This window comes from Triplophysa rosa, linkage group LG5, assembly GCF_024868665.1.
Source record: "Triplophysa rosa linkage group LG5, Trosa_1v2, whole genome shotgun sequence".
In the NCBI taxonomy this organism is placed as follows: Eukaryota; Metazoa; Chordata; class Actinopteri; order Cypriniformes; family Nemacheilidae; genus Triplophysa; species Triplophysa rosa.
Window position 1 is genome coordinate 24081865 of NC_079894.1, and position 20684 is coordinate 24102548.

Here is a 20684-nt window from a genome sequence, read left to right on the forward strand (position 1 = left end):
AGTGGACCACTATCTCAATTCATCAATTGAATTTATCAATCTGTTTTAAGTTATCTTACAAGACAATTATCAGATCATTTTGTTGGAAATTAAAAAAAACAATATGTTGCCATTTAAGTTCACAACAGTCACCCCTACCCATCATTGGGCTTCAGATCAATTCATCAATAATCTTCCACACAAGTAACCTTCAAAAACAAAGGAGACATGATGAAAGAGGTCATATACTTCAGTTTTGTATCGTTTAAAATATTAAATTAAAGTCCACACAACACCAAACTAATTTAAACAAAGCTTTAACTCAAACCACGGTCCCGCCTCTGCAGTTGCGGTACACAATTCAATCACACAATTTCCCTGGATACCTTCTTACTTACTTTGTTTAGTATTACAATCCCCTGAACTTCCCCAAATCAATCATTCACACTGCCTGGTAACAGTAACCGGGCACAGAGTCAAGCTCTTACCTTGACTACACTGTGTGACGTGGTTGAGATAGTTGGTAATCCACGGGTTACTGAACATGATGAAATAAAAACAGATGAAAAAGAGAGGAAAAGGATGAAAAGACCTGATCACAGACGAGAAGAAGAAAGAGAGAGCGAGAGAGAGAGACAGCCACGAACAGACTCGACAAGATGGAAATGCACAGAAGCAAAGCTGGAGAGCTAAAGTAAACATACGGGGAGAGAGAAGAGTGGTGGGGAGAAGCAGGGAGAGAGAGAGAGAGAGAGAGAGAGAGAGAGAGAGAGAGAGAGAGGTGTTAAAACAGTTTACAGGCAGTAATCTGATTACATGCAGAAATTAGCCAAAAGTGGATTGTGGGAGCACAGTGGATTCCTGGATTTATGACCAAACACACAGATACACAGCAAAGCAGGAGTAACAAAGACATGATGTTGAAAATACAATTGTCCTTAAAGAAACAGTTCCCAAAAAGAAAATTCACCTTCTGTCATCCCAGATATAGGATCTATAGGATATAGGCTTTCTTCAGATTAACAAAAAAGGATGTTTTTTATTATACAGCCACAGAAAACAATCATTTCAAAATCAGTTTTTCTGATTTTAAAATTCCTAGCTTATATTTATAGGTACGTGTTTAGGAAAATGTATCATTGAATTCTGTGAATTACTAACAATATTTATACCAAATTTCAAATAAAACTACGGTTTATATTTGCAGAAAATGAAAACTGGAGAAACGAGTGAAAATAACAGAAAAGATGCTTATTTTTTATGTGATCACCTTGATGTTTGTCACAGTTTTCATGTGTCTTGTCTTTTACATTGCTGTTGGATGACTTTGTCACTTTATGCCCACAATATATCTAGAAATGCTGATTAAATGAAAATTTGGTCTCTTCATTTATTTCCGTGGCTTTACATATTCAAATATGGCTAGAAACTGAGTCAAAATGTATTGGTTCTTGTGCATGTGCAATATTCTCTATTCTTATGCACATATTATGGATTGAACATGACAGCTGTATTTAATATGTCAGAACATGTTTAGATGTGTGATTTTATGCAATGCCCGTTTTATTAACCATACACACAGCAGCTACCATAAATAAGGTTCTCTAAACCTGAATTCACAATCATGATGTACACTCACTTAAGGGAGACAAATGTGTTAACTCCTGAAAAATCCAGGGAGTGCAACTGCATGGACGCGGTGCCATAAAAGAGAAACAAGTTATGACTCTCTCAGCAGTTCTGCGGTGCAACAGAACAAAACCAGAACAAAACTAAACACAGCATCTCTGCCGATAGCAGTTTTCTAAACATTCACTTACAGAATGATGAATTACAGGTAGGGATGTAACGATTCACTCAGCTCACGATGCGATGCGATTCACGATTCTGATCTCACGATGCGATTTATTCACGATTTACTCACGATTTATTTTTAAAAAATGAGTTGAAACAAATTAGAAATGAACAACTTCCCTTGCATTATTTCTTAAATGCTTCACGTTTCTTTGCATAATAAAATAATGTTTTATTTCAAATAACAAAACTAAACTGCAATTTTATAACAAATTAATAATAGAAAAAGTCTCTTTAATATAAACAAACTAATACTGTCTGTGCTTTTCTTGGATTTTTTTGCATTTAAGAAATATCAGCATCCACGTTTAGGCTTGCAGTGAAAATAGCGGCCCCTGCTGTTCAAAAAATGTATTGCGATTCAGTTCAAGCCTCAACCGAATTGAATCGTCACTCATTATAACCGATTTTCAACCGGCTCACGGTGAATCGTTACATCCCTAATTACAGGTGTCACTCACAAAACTTTGCAGTGTCACAAGAAAATAAGTTCATTAGTCCCAACAAACCGCAATTCTATTAAAGGGGTCATATGGCGCGAACACGTGTTTTTCTGTGTCTTTGGTTTGTTATAAGTTTCCCATGCATGTATTAAGACACGTAACATTGCACAAATGTAAGTGTCGGAACAAAAGATGCATTCTATCTAAAAGCGAATGCTCACCCAGACCTGCCTGAAACACCTCGTGTAACCACACCCCCGCGAATCTACGTCAGTTTGTGGTATGATTTGACTAAGACCACCCAAATGTATACTCAAGTGAGGTGGGCGTACCTGTCCAGGGTTTATCCTGGCTCAAAATGATCTCTTATATTCGCTAGTGACTGAAAAGTTCAATAGTTTAAATGAATCGGTTCAAATGAGTCATTCGTGTGCGAGTCGTTCTGAACGCAATGTGCGTTCATACTGGCGAACTCGCTGTGTACAGTATACGCAGATTCATCGATCCAACTGCACAGTTAAAGACATTACAATGATGTACGTCATGTTAATTTAAGAAATTTAAAGAAATTAAACGTACTTGGATGCAAAACAAACAGCCACGAAACACAGCCAGCTCCTGTTCTGCAACTCTTTTTAGCGCCTCAGTGTGCTGATAACAAAACAGTGCCTCTACTGTGGCGTAATGTCGCAACTGCAGTTACAAATGACAGTCTGTTAAATGCAAGCAGCATTTCTTGTGAAGACACCCGACATAGTTTTGGCGAGAGTCTGAGGCGGCACGACATTTGACGGAGGCGGCCGCCTCCGATTTCTCTATGCAGGAAAAACCCTGCTGTCAGTACAATTGCTTTGGAACCTGATGTTCCAAATATGGTAAGAGGCGTCACATTTCCCAGAGCCATTGAAAAAGAGAGTTCTGCCAACGGAAGTCCAAAACACTGGAGCGTCAGTTGATTCAAGGAGCCTTCAGATAGTTCCAGGAAGTTATATGTTTTCTCTTTAAATGCTTTATTTCTTTCATTTTTTTAAACATTAAATGGTTTCGTCTTTAAATGGGTTAAAAGTTTACCTCAGTTGGTCTGTTTAGTCACAGCTCCATGCGCTACTAGTAACTTCCGGGAACTATTGAGAGCCTCCATTGCTGTGAAAAAACTGTTCCATTGGAGTCAACGAAGTTGACGCGACTCTCTCTCTCAATGGCTCTGAAATTTCCGTCACACACTTGCAGTATTCGACCAATCACTACGCACTGGTTAACTGGCCAATCATAGCACACCTCGCTTTTCAGAGCGATGAGCTTTGTAAAAAATCTGTGCATTTCAGAGAGGCGGGGCAAAGAGGAGATACAAACATGCACGGTATGTGGAAAATACTGTTTTTTTTACCTGAAATCGTGTATACACATTGCATTACATCTAAAACAAATGATAATATTTGTTTTAGCCATGTCATATGACCCCTTTAAATGCTGCTAGACAACATGTTGACAGTGTGCACTAGAGGGCGCACTGAAAGTCAAGGTCACAGTGAAGTGCACTAGACCATGAGATGTTAGAATGATATATAATATCATATAATGTTAAAACCAGAACAGGTTTCTTTCCTGTAGCTCAGTGGTAAGAGCATGGTGTTAGCAACGCCAAGGTCATGGGTACGATCCCAGGGATTGCACATACTTAGAAGCAAATGTACAGTATAGTATCATGCAATGTAAGTCGCTTTGGATAAAAGCGTCTGCCAAATGCATAAATGTAAATGTACATCCACCTGTACAAACAAAACACAAAACGCTTCTTAATGTATAATAAACTGACATTTTTTAAGTTTATAAACAAAAGAATCCAAACTTTAAGTCAGTATGACCACAGACACATGTAAACATGCATCTCTCACTGCTCTGTCTTGCTGGATCACTGCTGCCCTTAATAAGGCAATGTGTGATGTGATTGGATGAGAGGCTGGTAAGGGGGAGTGGCTAACTTATGTTTACTGGGCTCCGCTGTGCATGTGCTCTACTGTCTTACCACACTCCCTCATTCTATACTTCATGTTTAATCATTCTTTTTCTTCTTAAGGTGGCACCTTCTGTTTCAGATACTGTAAAAACAACTGTACAACTGTACAATCACATGCTTTTTATACAGTTACACAAAAGGAAACACTTTCCTCCAAAAACATTTCCAAGAACTTCTAGCTTAGTAGTCCAAGTTCACAGACACAGCACACACTTTCTCTAAATCAGGTCAGATAAAAGATGTTATGCATCACTTGATTGCCTAATTCATCTTTAGAAAGTGATCCACAAACACACATTACCATCTAAAAACAAATAACTAGACTTGATGCTTCCAGTAAGCCAAGGAGTTATGACTCCGGTCTATTCTGGTCATATCGAGGGGTTAGAAGCAGGTTAGATGCGTGTGTCTCAAGCAGGTTATATTGGGTCACATAACTACCATTTAAAATTATAGGGTCACTTGACTAAATTGTTGCTCACGATCTTAAAACTGTTTGATCTGAAGGTGTATGCTTAAATGTTTAAAATTATTTTGTAGATAACTGTTTCAAAACTAAAACTTTATTTGTATAAAACGTTTTCGAAATTGTTGAAAAATAATAAAGCAAAACCAGCCAATAAGAGCTCGGAATAGATAACAACTTCACAAAGCATCTCTGGATGTGCTGCTTGATAAAATGACAATTCTAGGCAAAGGTGACTGACTATACGGAATATGCTAAAATATAAATTTATTTTTTATATATTACAACCAATTCTATGGAAGTAAAATAGAGACAAATGTGTTTGAAGCAAAAAGACGTGCTGAATAGCACTAACTGAAAAAAAATGCATTATATTAACAGTGCTTGCATTTTAAGGTTCTGCAATTCAACATGGTTGCATATTTAAGGTGTGATTTTTTCAAATGTAAAAATTTCACACACAGTTTCATTGTTTAAAAATTCAATAATCAAAATTCACCTTTATTCACCAAATTTCGTTAATAAAATTTCAACTTGTTTTAAAATACAAACTTTAATATTCGACAGACAATTTTCAGTTCATATTATTTCGGTTTAAAAATTCGCTTCCACAAATTCAATGGTTCAAATTCGGCTTGAAATTCAAAGTTTCACATCCGGGAATCCCAGGAGAAGCAATAGAGCGCCGATTCCGCCACTGCCCTGCTGCCTGACGGCTTCACCAGCAGGTGGTGCAAGTCGCTTCTGACGAAGACCAAAGCAAGAAATGCAGATACTTTTTATGTTTGCAGCACAGTCCACTCATCTGCTCGATTAAGTGAATTTATTTGATCTCATAGATCTCTTCTTATGCATCATCAACATCAGAAATTTTAGGTTTCCTGCTCTGGCTCAAAGGAATTAAGTTATTTTTTACTTCAGCACATCGTGTTCACATAAATACATCATCAGCATTTACAGGACATGTATTGTGTTTGAAGCGGTCAAATAACTGAGATCTCAACTAGGAGCTTATTGACAAATGCTCTGATTTTAAGGCGTACTCTCCCATGTGCTTCTGTTTATATGACGTAGATGCAATCTCAATAAACATTCTTTTTATTTTCCTCGCATGATCTTGTTTTAATTTGAGACTCTCAGAAAATGCTGAATGTTGTGGAATTGTGGAAACGTTCGTTTGTTAATACGAGACAGAAAAACTGATATTTTAGCCAAGCGAACTTCTTGAGCAGGCCAGATAAAATAGACCAGATAAAAATAGACAGCACTTTCTTTAGAACCCGACTAGACCCGAAACGTCTTGTGCAGCCAAGCAAGATACCTCACAGCGTTAGTATCTATACAGCTGTAAGATGGTTTTTAAGCGCAAAGATAAAAACTTTTGTTGCATGCTGTGTGCGTTTCCCAATAATGTGCCACACACGAACATGCGAGTATGACTACACGCCAATTGCTTGAGTTGCTGTCTGTTCATTAAATGCTAAAATGTCAATCACTCACGGTATATTAACCTAATTATGTCTTGTAAAGTTTGGCGTAACAAATATTTGTTGTTTACCTAACCATAAAATGTATTTAATTTGTGTCTTTCGGGGCGATTGGTAAAAGCACATTCATTATAAATTACCAGAGAACCGATGCCATATCGGACACGACCTGTCCGAACGTTTTAGACCCGAAGCCGCTGGGACACATGAGGACCTCTCTAACATACACCTCAACGCAAGTCAGTTTGCATGGCCGAGCAGTGAAAAAATATATTTAATTACTGTTCAGAAAACAATATGAGTGCTCCATGGCAATATACACAACTATCTGTAGATGTTGCTGTTTGGCGCATTGTATTTCGTATACTTTTATATAGGCTATAGCCTTTCTTTTTAATTAGCTTACCCAATACTAATATAACATATCAAAACGAAATTACGATTTAGTATAATAATTTGTAATCTATATGCTCACATAATAAGTCAACATATTGTTAAATTTATGCATTTTAAATGACAGAAATACACTGAAACCACGTTGGAGAAAGCACGTAATGTACGTGTCTCATACAGTTCAGTTAAATGATCAAATTTACCCTCTTTGAACTTATGCTAAACATTTAGCTGAATATCCACAACATGTATGGTGGCATGGTGGAACAAAAACGTTATAAGCTTGCAAGATTTGCTAAGTGCTACTCTGTCCCTTTAGCGCGTCCACGGACCATGCCATCACGGCCGGTGTACCATTCTAAAACGCTTAATGTTGCTTAATCTTCAGACCAGATGACTAAAATTAGTATAGCCTACACCTTTTTAATATCCGTAGGCTATACAGAAATGCGGAAGAGCCCTAAATATGAATGCAAAAAGCACAAAATGACACGATAAGAATTTTAGCATGTCCCGCCGTATTTCTCACATAATACCAGAACTAATAGGTATAGGTGTCTTTATTGTTGCAGTATTTCAGTTTGTTTTTTTTGTCATTCGTTCATACAATAGGTTATAATTGGCTTTATTTTGTTTGCGTTCTGAGATTTCAGATGAAAAGTATAGACATAATTATTTCCATTGATATTTCTCTTTTAAGTCGTATAGTTATTCGTTTAAGTTACATTTATATCCTACATTTACTAAATATTTTACAATTACGTTTTTAAGAAAAGACTGTTATTTATAATTGTAGATTATCTTACGTTCTGATGAAAAATTGTTCATGGCTTTTCTTACATCTGTTTTCACTACTATTTTAGTTAGCCTACTACTATTGTCTGTTTAAAATGTATAATTATTGCTATTTTTCCTATTTAGTTTTAAACCGAAATAAAATGTTTTATTTGAATTTAAATGTTAAGTTTATTGTGATGGTGTTATGTAACTAATGTAATGCTTTAAAATCTTGTTGTCTTGTTTGCACATTTATTCAGATACCATTGCATGTGTCATTCAAATAGCTTCATGCAATTATCTTATTTTATTTAAAAAACTCAGTCAAACTCAATCAAACACAGTATGATTCAGTAAGTCACTGTAACATATACAATTTTCCTCATCCCCGAAACTCAAATATTTGATGACTTAAGATCCTGCTTACCAAAAGCACGATTTTATGTTTGTCAGGGCTCTAGACTAACTTTTTGCACTGGTTGCACCTAACTTTTTTTCTTAGGCGCACCAGCACAAAAGTTAGGTGCACCCACATTTTCGACCGCATCGCATTTAACACCGCAGTTTTACAAGTTCACTTTTTTTAAAATCGCTGTCCATATAGGCAATATTGACTTGTAAATGATTAACTAAAAATCTGGTCAACATAAAGTTCTTTATTTAAAGCACAATTCTACAAGAAAGCAGGGCTCTAGACTAACACTTGAGAGAGGTGGCACTGGCACAAGTTATTCAGTTGGTGGCACCAGCCCTTAATTTGATAGCACCAGAGTCATGCGGTGAGGTAAGAAAAAAGAATCACTAAAAATTCATTAAAATGTGTTTAATACATTAATAAATCAATTAGAAATTAATAAAAATCATTGTTTATGATTGAATTATTTTTATTGTATATGTAAACTCTCTTTCAACACTTTACCATATGTAAAGCACATCTTTCTTAAAGCTACTTTCTTCCTTTATTTGTTGTGAACGACTCCTATAAGAGAACACAATTCCTTTAATATCAGTGAGTGTTTTTGGGCCCGTCCGTTGTTGTTTGATGAACATTATAAACAGAGATCTTTATTATGCTGCTGCCCCTTTAAGAGCTCGCGCAATATACTGGAACACGTGTTTTGTTTCCCAACTGTTTGGTCACGAAACAAACTGAATACCTTTACAAGGTTTCTTGTTAATATGGGAATTTTTAGGTTATCTTGTGTTAATATGTCCGTTTCAGAGTAAGAAGGCGTGAAAGAGAACTCCGTTTAGTATTTTGTACTCTGACTCTGGGCGCGCGCATCTCAAACAACCCGCGAGACCTGAAGGCTTTTAGTGATTATTCTTCATGAAAGCTGCATTGATACACGTTTGGCTTCTATCAATAGCGACTTACAAATAAATAGTATTTAGCGTGATGTATAACGTTTTGTATGCTTTGCAGTATTGTTCGAGAGCTTTATACAATAGTTTAAACACGTGTTTCCTGCATTAGCTTCACACGTATACAATATTCGCAACACATTTGGTTATCTTTGCTGTTTTGTACCTTAGCAGGGGAAATTCTTGTATTCTGCATATTTATTTCAGTTGCAAGATTGAGCGCTTCACTCGTCTGCTCTTTCGGTCCTTCGCCTCTTACCCGTAACCCGCGAATACGTCTTTGGGGGCGGGGCCACAGATAGATAAGCGAATGGTTGAAGGAGGGGAGACGAAAATGAGTGACTGAATGCGCAGCTTGCGCAATATAACATTTCTGCGCATTAAATTTATAATACGCAAAAATTATATATTGATCAGTTTGACAGTCGCACCGGTGCGACCATAAAGAAAAACTTGTCGCACTGGCAGGAAAAATACTCGCAAAATGAGACCATTTAGTCGCAGTCTAGCGTGTCAGAGCATTGCTTATGATTTTCGGACGGATCAGGCCTTAACTTAACATTCTTAACGAAAAAGTTGTCAATCGTTCTTTTCATCTTCTCTCATCATCCGCGGCTACATCCACTCTGTTTATCTGACGGGCCTATAGGCTCCTCCCCTCTCTCTGTCTGACTGCAGCACAGCATTTTCACATGTACACACACGTACAGGAGTATCTGGACCACGGCCAATCAGAGGGGGGTCCGCCCTTCACTATCTCTGATTGGTTTAGACCACGATATGGGCCTAATGTATCTGTTGTTGAACCACAGGGAGACTGTCGCAGAGACTTTTTTTTCCCTCGATCGGCTGGTCGCACCTGTGCGACCTCAGATTTTTTTTAGTCGCACCATTGAGAAATTAGGTCGCATGTGCGACCAAATTGGTCGCACTCTAGAGCCCTGTTTGTATTTAGCGAGCTACAGAAATTACCTTTTGTGTGCATATGATACGCATGTGTTTTGCGTGCACTTTTTATGTACATACCCACTTAACCCACACCATCTTAACCAAGGGGGTAATCATATGCACGTAAAAAGTAATTAATGCGTATAAATACCAAGCCAAATACAAACATAAACTCTTACTATAGATAGGCAGTACTAGTAGATCGGCTAGGATATTTAAATAATTAATTAATATTATAAATGTATGACTAGTCCACTAATTCCAGGCCACCTGGAATTGTCCCCGTGCTCCATGTCCATTCCAGGGCTGATAGTGGTGAGCTAAGCTGCCAGTACAAGAAACAATATTTTTTTTCTTGATGATGCATAAGAAGAGATCTATGAGATCAAATAAATTCACTTAATCGAGCAGATGAGTGGACTGTGCTGCAAACATAAAAAGTATCTGCATTTCTTGCTTTGGTCTTCGTCAGAAGCGACTTGCACCACCTGCTGGTGAAGCGGTCAGGCAGCAGGTAGAGATCACGCATTGGCGGAATCGGTGCTCTATTGCTTTCTCCTGGGATTCCCGGATGTGAAACTTTGAATTTCAAGCCGAATTTGAACCATTGAATTTGTGGAAGCGAATTTTTAAACCGAAATAATATGAACTGAAATTTGTCTGTCGAATATTAAAGGTTGTATTTTAAAACAAGTTGAATTTTTTTAACGAAATTTAAAAGGTGAATTTTGATTATTGAATTTTTAAACGGTGAAACTGTGTGTGAAATTTTTACATTTGAAAAAAATCACACCTTAAATATGCAACCATGTTGAATTGCAGAACCTTAAAATGCAAGCACTGTTAATACAATGCTTTTTTTTCAGTTAGTGCTATTCAGCACGTCTTTTTGCTTCAAATACATTTGTCTCTATTTTACTTCCATACAATTCACATAGTTACATTTGTGTTACAAACTGTTATCAGTTTTGAAGAGTATTATTCTAATGCCCGGTTTCACAGACAAGGCTTAAGACTAGTCCTGACTAGACTAGACTAAAATGAATGTTTGAGTTGTCTTAACTGAAATTAACGTGCACTGACATACCTTAAAATATACCTTTGCCATTGCTTTGTCTCAAGATGCACACCAGTAATGGTTTCTTCTAAGGCATTTTATAAAAGCGATTTAAATATCCTAATTCCACTAAGGCATAGTCCTGGTTTAAGCTAAGCCTTGTCTGTGAAACTGGGCCCAAAAGTGTTAAAAAATATGAGCAAGTGACCCTACATTTTTAACGGTGTCATTCACACATGAATACTGAGTATTTAACGGGTTTAGAACTGTGCATTTAGAAAATGGTCAGAAAATGGTTTATCTGGACAAAATAAAATAAAAAACTATAGGTCTGATTTAAAGGGATACTTCACACAAAAATTCTGTCATCATTTACTCACCTTCGAATTGTTCCAAATCTGTATAAATTTCTTTGTTCTGATGAACACAGAGAAATATATTTGGAAGAATGCTTATAACCAAACAGATCTTGCCCCCCATTGACTACCATAGTCAGAAAAATTCCTTTATCATGAAAAATTCCTTTATCATTTTTTTTGTTCTGTTGAACACAAAAGAAGACATTTTGAAGAATGTAGGACAGCAAACAGTTCTGGGGCACTTTTGACTATACCATTGTAATTTTTTCTACTGTGGGAGTCAATGGGGGTCAAAATCTGTCTGGTTATAAACATTCTTCCAAATATCTTTCTCTGCGTTCATCAGAACAAAGAAATCGTCGCTGTCAGGCGGAATCCTCACATCTCCAAAACCATTATTTTTCAGGAAATTAAAAAAACTGCATATTTTTTGAGTTATTAAACATTGTATCGTTAAAGTTGGTATTATACCTTATATTGCTATCATATACTGTTGTGTACCAACATTAACACAACATTTCCCCAAAACCATGTTTAATCGGAGATACAAGATTTATGACTTGGGAGCAGGGAGATACGAGATTACGCTGTCATTGATAAGAATGGTACGGACACAGACTTTGCTGCTGCCAGCAGTGTTTATCAAAGTCTGCGGTCGTGTTGAGCCTTTTGACAAGAGACGAGGCTTTAAGAGCTAATGAAAGCTAATGATTGTGGTTACATACATCTTCCTAAACTCTATTTTAAATGTTAGAGCTATGAGTGATGCAATACCAAAATAAAACGTTAAACAGGCTTTCTAATATAGGCGGAAATTAATCTGCACGCAAATAAAGTCGGCGGTTGCGTTGAGCCTCTTGACAAGAGAAAAGGCTTCAATCGTTAACCAAAGCTAACGACTGTGGTTACATACATCTTCCTAAACTCTATTTTAAAGGTTTAAGAATTATAAGTGATGTAATACAAAAAACGATGAGCTGACTAGGCTGTCTAATAGGCGGAAATTAGCCGAATCTGCTAGCAAACTTACCTTCGTGGCTCACGGACTTCCTTCTGCACCGAAGCATTACAGCTATCGATTTTTAACAAAACAGGCCTACTCAAATGTATCTAACCTAACTATTTTCACTCGTTATTGTCTAAAAAACTTTCAATCAGGAGACGTAATGCCGAGAGGCTCAAGCGGAGTGAAGAAGAGGTGGAGGTACGAGACTTCTCAGACAGTTGAAGTGTCTGAACACTTTAGATTGGTTAATAATTTGTAAAAATAACAGACCCACATGGGGACTGACCAATAGCATCGATTTGTGAAAAAATATGAAATTGACCAAATTTGGACATAGGAGGTTTCCGCCCAACAGCGACGAAATGTATACATTCGGAACAACTCGGAGGTGAGTAAATGATGACACAATTTTCATTTTTGTCTAATAAAGTAAAATCTAGTAAAATGTCTAGTAAAATCAATTCCAAATGGCTGTAAATTAATGACTATTTACAATATTTACAATACAAAGCTAAGAACCTAAATAAAAAAAGAGAATGCAACATCAGAATCTAAAACAAAAATAAATATTAGTGATGCACCGATACCATTTTTTAAAGACCGATATTTGTCTTCTGGTACTCGCCGATACCGATGCCTGTACCTTTTCACAACACAATAAAAATTAGACTAATAAAAATAGAATAGCTTCATAATTACAAACAAATCCACCTTAAACACATGATGAAAAAATAAATAATTTCATGTGCTTTTCACAAACTTTCAAAGCAAATTTCAAAACAAATTTCAGTCAGTACTGTCACATGAGGTTTTGGTCTTTGATATCAGTGCATTTTTACTAGTACGTGTACACGAGCTTAGTATCGGGCCTGATACCAATACTGGTGCATCCCTAATAAATATTATTCTTATACTCGTTTGCAGTAATATTTATATAAATTAGTAACATTCATTAGTGTAAGTCTATGACAACAAAAGGAAGACACAGGATTTAAATCAGTGATTGATTTCATACTTGACATTCGCAGAAGAAAAACAGAGTGATGTTACCAAGCAACGATCATGTTTATATGAGTCAAAAGCAGAGCAGTGGACCACATCAAAGCATTGTGGGATGTGTCTCCATTAGAACTGACATCACATAAAAACAAAGTCCAGGCGAAACATTTCAACTTAAGATACTAATACACACAAGCACTCACACGGCTGTTTGCCAACATGAACCCTTCTGATCACTGTAAAGCTGTTGGGTGTGAGGCTATGCAACAAAACCAAGTGTGAACTATTAAGATTACAACAATAATACCTAAATACAAAGTGGGAGTGTGAAGACGCCAACAATGGCAAATTAAATAAAGAGCAAATGAGAATTTCTTAAGCCTTTTTAAAACTTCTGATTCTTCTCCTGAAAAAAGACCCCATTCATCTTTGTCTCAGTGTTTGGATTTACGAGACACCAAAGACTACAAAAATGTCTCATTCACTTCTCTTTAAATTTGTCTAAAACTTTTAATTTTAAGTTCTGAATTATATAATTGTTAAATAAACAAATTAGTTGAACTTGACATACAGTAAAGAATATAAATGTATCAAATGAATGTGTCATTTGATACATTTATATTTTTTACTGTATGCCAACAATTGTTTGTTTTTATTTAGGGATAAGAATGGAGAAAAACAGCAGAGACCAAGTGATTCTAACATTACTATGCTATGAAAAGTAACATTTTATTAGTTTTAAGTCATTTAGAAAATCATTTTTAAAAGTCTAGATATGTGGACTATGTCTGTCAAGAAGTTGTGTCATTTCCCCATTTGGATTTGATTGTAACAGTCACCGTTTTACCATTAATAAAACAAAAATCAAAATGCGCACAATGAAAATGTCAGATAACGGGGTAACAGGCAGAACAATCAAATCACTAGAGGTATCATGGGAAAACTGCAAAAGATTTCTGACCTTTAACCTGCAACCAGTTGTAGAGAGCATGAAGGAGGCATCTGGTCTGAAATATTCTCTAGTTCTCCTGCTCTCTGCCTTTATTAGGAATCAAAAGGTGCACTGGCTCAAAGTGGTTTGTATAAACTACTGCAGACTACACTGCGTGCATAACATAAGAGTCATGCAGGTTTCAAATACAGAGATTAAGACCTGTCCTCTTAGACCGTGCTTCATGGTGACTCCATTATCTTCAGTAGATCTGAACCATTACAATCTGTCTCAGTGCCTCAGGGGTGCAAAAATGCATACCACCTTACTTTCTTATACTGCACAACAGTACATATAAAAGATGCATACTGTGCGCATGGCGTGCAATTTCTTTATACACGTGACGTGGGATGTTTAAAATTTTAGCTTTTTAGATTTCAGATGATGCATGTAATACTGCAGTCCCCTTACATTTATGCATCTGACAGACACTTTTATCCAAAATGAGTGCATTCAAGCTATATAGTTTATCAGTATTTGTGTTGCCTCAGAATGGAAGCCATGGCCTTTGAACTGCTAATGAACTGCTCTGACAATTGAGAAATATGGTGGCGAGTAGATCCAAACAAGAAATCTGTTCTTAATAAGTAAAAAAAATGCATGCAGGACTAAATGGTATACTAGGCCGCGTACCAGTATATAGATCATTTCATCGGACGCATATACGCCAGGACTGAAGTTAAAGTGATAGTTCAGACAAAAATTAAAATTCTGTCATCATTTACTCACCCTTCATACCTGTATAAATTACTTTGTTCTGATGAACACGGAGAAAGATATTTTGAAGAATGTTAGCAATTTTCAATTCTGTGACATCATTGACTGCCATAGTAGGACGAATTAAATGGTAGTCAAAGGTGCCCCAGAACTGTTTGTGTTCCTAAATTCTTCAAAATATCTCACTTTGCATTCAACAGAACAACAAAATATACAATATTTGGTTTCCTGGTAGTCACAGAGCTGAAAATTGCTGACATTCTTATAAATATTTTTCTTTGTGTTTAACAAAACAAAGAAATGTATATAGGTTTAAAACAACCTGAGGGTGAGTAAATGATGACTGAATTTTTATTTTTGGGTAAACTATCCCTTTAACTTCCAGTGTATGTTTGGCTAGTGTATAATAATATAACTATTTATATTTTATTTTATTTATGTTCATATTAATTTATATTATTATTTTGTTGTATAATAATTGTATTAAATAAGCGATTTGTTGAATTTTGTTGCATGTTCATTTTATTAAATAAAGAATTTGTTGAACGGGTCCTGCAGTTTGGTCGCATTTAAAGATCCGTATGCTACATTGACATCTAGCGGTTGTGCTTGGTATCGCAGTCTAAATTCAAAACATTGGAGAGACAAGTTTAGCCATCTAACAGTTCTTCTCGGTTTCTTTTGCTTGTTATCAGAAATAATATACAAGCACTCTTATTGTTTGTGAATGTGTACCGGAAGGTAAAGGCAGTCTAAGAACGCGTGCATGTTTATGTTGTCACTTTGAAACAGTCTATACTGTGCATGAAGCACAACGCTTTTATTCCATTCTGAACACAGCCCATCACTCTCTCACATCTACAGACCCACATTCTCTGCTCATATATGGCCGTGAAGAGCTGGAATCATTCACAGGCCCGACATCAGCTTCATATCTCCTTGAAACACATTTCAACGAGATGCTTTATTTAAAAAACATTATTTAAAAAATCTCAGAACAGCACAGCTAAAAACAGACAGGAGCTATTTACATAGGACGTTGTAGGCCATTCTCACAAAACAGCTTGTAAGCAGCGAAGTGCAGGCATGAGTGGTAAAGCCTCTGTAAACCTCCATCTGGGGGATTTAATGATAGATGTCATCAATCACCACACCTTTACTTGTGCCTGACCAAAACTCTGACTCCACCCACCACACCAGCAACAAATTCAGCTTCCATATAGAGAGATGTCTGTTTCTCGACTTGAACCCACCAGAGGAAGAATTTCAGCAGAACCTCAAACGACAACGACTGAGTGCTGCGGCAAACAATGTCAGTCGAACAGGAAGATTTATAGATGAATTGTCAAGATTCTATGGAGGCTAAATAAAACAGAGACGCATTGCAGAGCAAATGTACTAGACGGAACACACATACAGAGCAAACTTATAGTTAACTCAAAAATGACAATTATATATATATATATATATATATATATTGTGACGTGTGTTATTGGAAATGTGAATAACTTTCTCTCTTCTGTGGAAAAGAAGATATTTTGAGAAATGTCCCTGCTTTTGTGAACATACAATGGAAGTCAATGGGTACCTTTGTTGTTCGGTTACCAAAATTCCTCAAAATATCTTTGTTTGTGTTCCACAGAATAGAGTCATAGACGTTAACTTTTGATTGACATGAGGGTGAATAAATGACAAATTTTCATTTTTGGGTGAACTATCCCTTCAAATCAATATACTACACACTATCCTACATGTACACCAATAAATCTCTCGAACAACTAACCTATTTTCTTATCTAAAACATTTTATTAAAAAATGTATAGTATAGTAACTCAATGAATAGCTAAATGCAGAGACAACGATAATAAATAGTTTCAGAAACCACACATAAACTTCTAAAGCTTCATGGGACATTCCGTTTTTACTTAAAAGGGATACAGTACGTCACCCAAAAATCACCATTTACACACCCTTAAGATGTTCCAAACCTGTATAAATTACTTTATTCTGCTGAACACAAAGATATTTGTTAGAATGTTAGCTATTTTCAGTTCTGGGACATCATGGGATGTCATTGACCACCATAGCAGAAAAATGATTGCATCATTTTTTGTTCTGTTGAACATAAAATTTGATATTTTGAAGAATTTAGGAAAGCAAACAGTTCTAGGGCACCTTTGACTACAATTTAAAATGTTCCTACTGTGGTACTCAATGACGTCTCAAAACTGTCAGTTGCTAACATTCCTCCAAATATTTTCCTTTGTGAAAAAAAAGGAATTTCTACAGGTATGGAATAACTTGAGAGTAATTCATGGCTGAATTTCTTTTTTGGGGGGGTGGTTTGTCCCTTTAATTCAGTAACAATGACATAATTCACAGTTAGCATTAAAACAGCTGAAAAAAAATGAGAAATTAAAAATGTTTCAGAATCATGTGTAGTTTGGAAAGAGAATCAAGAGATTTTATTCATGGGGTTCGTGTCAACTGTAAATGTGACTGTTTATTTTGACAGATAGGGCAGGTGTAGCTCAACAGCTGCAATATCACAGTCAGGCCTCAGACTCTCTCCCCCACACACACAAAACAAAAGGGGCTGTGAACATACTGCAGACTTCCGAAATAATCCCCCAGCCTCATAAATCCATGTGACTGTGTGTCTGTACCCTCATTCAACTATCCAACTGATCACCATTTGGTCTGTACTTCAGAATTCAGACAAAATTTAACCGGTTTGAGACAGACTACCACATGCTAAAACACAACATTTCAATGACAATTAAATCACATGACCTGAAATAATGCAAACAAAGTATGCTCGTGACTCAAGATTACATTCCCTCGGTCTGGACTCGAGCATGGTTTTTCCACATGGAGGTCATCTTCAGGCCATCATGCCGTTTCAGACACGAGGTCGTAGGGTTCTAGTCGGTCTCATATTTAAGAGTGAGATCTGATAGACTATCCCTTAGGAACAGTAACATGTGATATGAAATCTTGTATCAAAATCTGATGTGTGCAAGTCCAACCACAGAACAACAACAAAAAGCGAGAATAAAATTAGATTTACTTGAACGTCTTGAAGAAAGATTGCTGTAGTTCAGGTGCTGGCAATACCAAGGTCATGGGTTCGAATCCCAGTGAATGAATACACTGCATAAAAGCATGCAGTGAATGTAATGCAAATTGCATTAGGCAAGGCAAGTTTATTTATATAGCACATTTCATACACAAGGGCAATTCAAAGTGCTTTACATAAAATGATTGACAAAGAGAAATAAGACGTATCTTTAAAATGCAAATGATTTAAGATCACAAAAACAACTTTAGATTTTAAGAAACAATAAAACAGCCATACAATTTATAAAAAATGTGAGTGTGTATCTGTATATAAAAAGAATAAGAACAAATGAAAAAGAAATTAGAAATAGAAGTGCAGTTGATATAAACCAGCACAGTGCTCAGGTTGTAAATGTACAGCTAAACAAGTGTGTTTTTAATCTGGATTTAAAAGTAGCTGCTGTTGGTGATGTCTTCTGGAAGCAGATTCCAGCTACGGGTGGCGTAATGGCTAAACGCTGACTCGCCTTGTTTTGGGTGAAGATTAATCGCATCCAGAATAACAGTTTGTGTTTGCATAATATATTTAGAGGTGCACCGATTGACCGGCCAGAGACCGGAATCGGCCGGTTTTTCGTATGATCGGCCCGACCGGTGACCGGCCGGTCAGTCTCACGTCTATGGAGCGAAAATTGTGCCTAAACTTAACAAACAAATCCAGCGTTTTGCAAACAAACGCAACCTTTTTTGCAAAAGAAACTAAACTCTGAAACAAACAGAAAGCGTTTTACAAATACATAATGCAATTCGAGAGAAAATGCAAAGGTGTAACATGTAAATGTACTGTGTTTAAGTCTCACATTTTTATGAGATTCTCTCAGCTTGATTTTCTCACAAATGTGACCGTGCAGATTTTCTCACAAATGTGATCGTCCAGATTTTCTCACAAATGTGACCGTGCAGATTTTCTCACAAATGTGACCGTGCAGATTTTCTCACAAATGCATGTGCAACAGCAGGTGGTGCTATTGAGAATTAGTTTCTATAGGAAGAAGCCATGAACATTACCTTGAGTGCCACCCTTGCCAGCTAGTGCCAGAAACTAAATTAATTTCATTCATCAAGTTTCATTCAGTTAGTCTCATGAAATTTATTGAAACTGTTAATAATAATCAGTTGCTGTTTTTAATAATAAATAATGAATTATGCATTTGGTTTTAATATACAAATAACATACAACAAACTGGATGCAATTTGCAATGTTGTCACAATTTGCAACTGTTTACGTTCACAAAACAAACTACTTTTTCAAGGATACTTTCTTATAAGGGAATTTTGACATAATTTTTTGTTTATATCAGGGCTTGCTCTAGGCATGGGCAGGGGTGGGCTGAATCCCCCTAAACATCTGTCTTGCCCACCCAATGAGAATCAAAAAATAACACCAAAAATTGTTGTATTTTCTATTGGCTGAAAGCAACGTCACTCTTCACTTCACTGCTCTGGCTTTAGTTTGTAACAGAGAAGCATGCTACATGCTACAGGTGGAAGCAAAATACTGTGCAAAGGAATTTTAGACGCACTGCACATATGTAAAATTAAGCATGTCAAATTAATTGTGCAGTAAAATCAGATTCATTTCTTCGTTTTTGCGGTCTTACTTTGTGCTGTTAACAAACAGCTATTATTTGCTTGCAATATATAGGCTAGATTTTAACCTATTGACTTTCAGTAATGACTGAAAGCTCCATCTTCCAAAGCTCCCGCTTCAGAAATAAATCTGTTTCTCTCCATCTCAAACACCCCAATTCACTCTGCAGGTGGTAGCGAAACAATGTGCAAAATAGTTCAGTTTAGGTGCGATGCGCGCTCACGATACCACATAAAAAACAGCAGACACGATGTAAAGTTCATTGTGCAGTGTAATCAGATTAATTCATTCAATTCATTAAAAGAAATTAAACAGAAATCAGTGATCGTTCAGTGATGGGGAATGTTCTTAGCCTGCTTTATTTTGTAGGCTTCTATTTATGTCCAGTTTACATAACCGCTTTATTTAAGGTGTAAAACATCAATGACATGTTGTCTGTTTTTTATATTTATATAAAAATAAATCATTTAAATCCTGCATGTATTGCAGTCATATAGTGCAGTGTTTGTTGAATTCCAACAAAAGCAAACCTCAAGAGTGACTGAGCACGATAACAAACTAATTAAAAAAAAAATCTGGGTTATTTCATAAAACATTTTTTTACGTTTTCTAACGTTTTCTTAGTTTTGTGTTGCTTAAAACTAAATATGAACTTGTTTTTGCTGTGTTTCCGTTTTAAAAATGCAGATCATCTTTTCTGTTTTCACCTGTTTTCACCAGTTTTCACCCATTTTCTCCAAATAAATAAAAATAAATTATATGAAATTTGGGAGAAATGTTGTCAAAAGTTCACAGAAATAAACAAAAATTATCATTTTACCAAATCACATTCTTATCAGAAAAAGAGGAAAATACTTTTTAAATGGACTCTTAATTTTGTCTGCAGCTATACTGTCTGTGCGGTTGGGGTATATCCCCACCCAGGATATCTGCTAGTCCACACTTCTGCACCTGGCAGGAACCGGGCCTGATTTATATTTATTTATATTTTTATATGTCAATTTTTTGTAAGATTTCAGTATAGTATTTTGCGCTCTTTCTGAGATGTGACTCGGTTTTTAGTGATTTTTCTGCATGAAAGTTGCACTGATACATATGTTTGACTTTTATACATA

The 20684-nt window shown here is 36.2% G+C and overlaps 1 protein-coding gene across 2 annotated transcripts in view; it reads right to left on the minus strand.

Annotated features, from left to right (window-relative positions):
* svilb (supervillin b) overlaps positions 1-20684 on the minus strand; it is a 106371-nt gene that overhangs the window by 82054 nt on the left and 3633 nt on the right. Inside the window, exon 1 of one of the 2 annotated variants that reach the window (XM_057332910.1) lies at positions 468-627. The exons of the other annotated variant lie outside the window; for it this stretch is intronic. Coding sequence (XP_057188893.1) covers positions 468-525 — 58 coding nt within the window. The 5' untranslated portion in view covers positions 526-627. Of the gene's footprint in view, positions 1-467; positions 628-20684 lie in introns of those variants that run through there. 2 annotated transcript variants of the gene reach the window in all.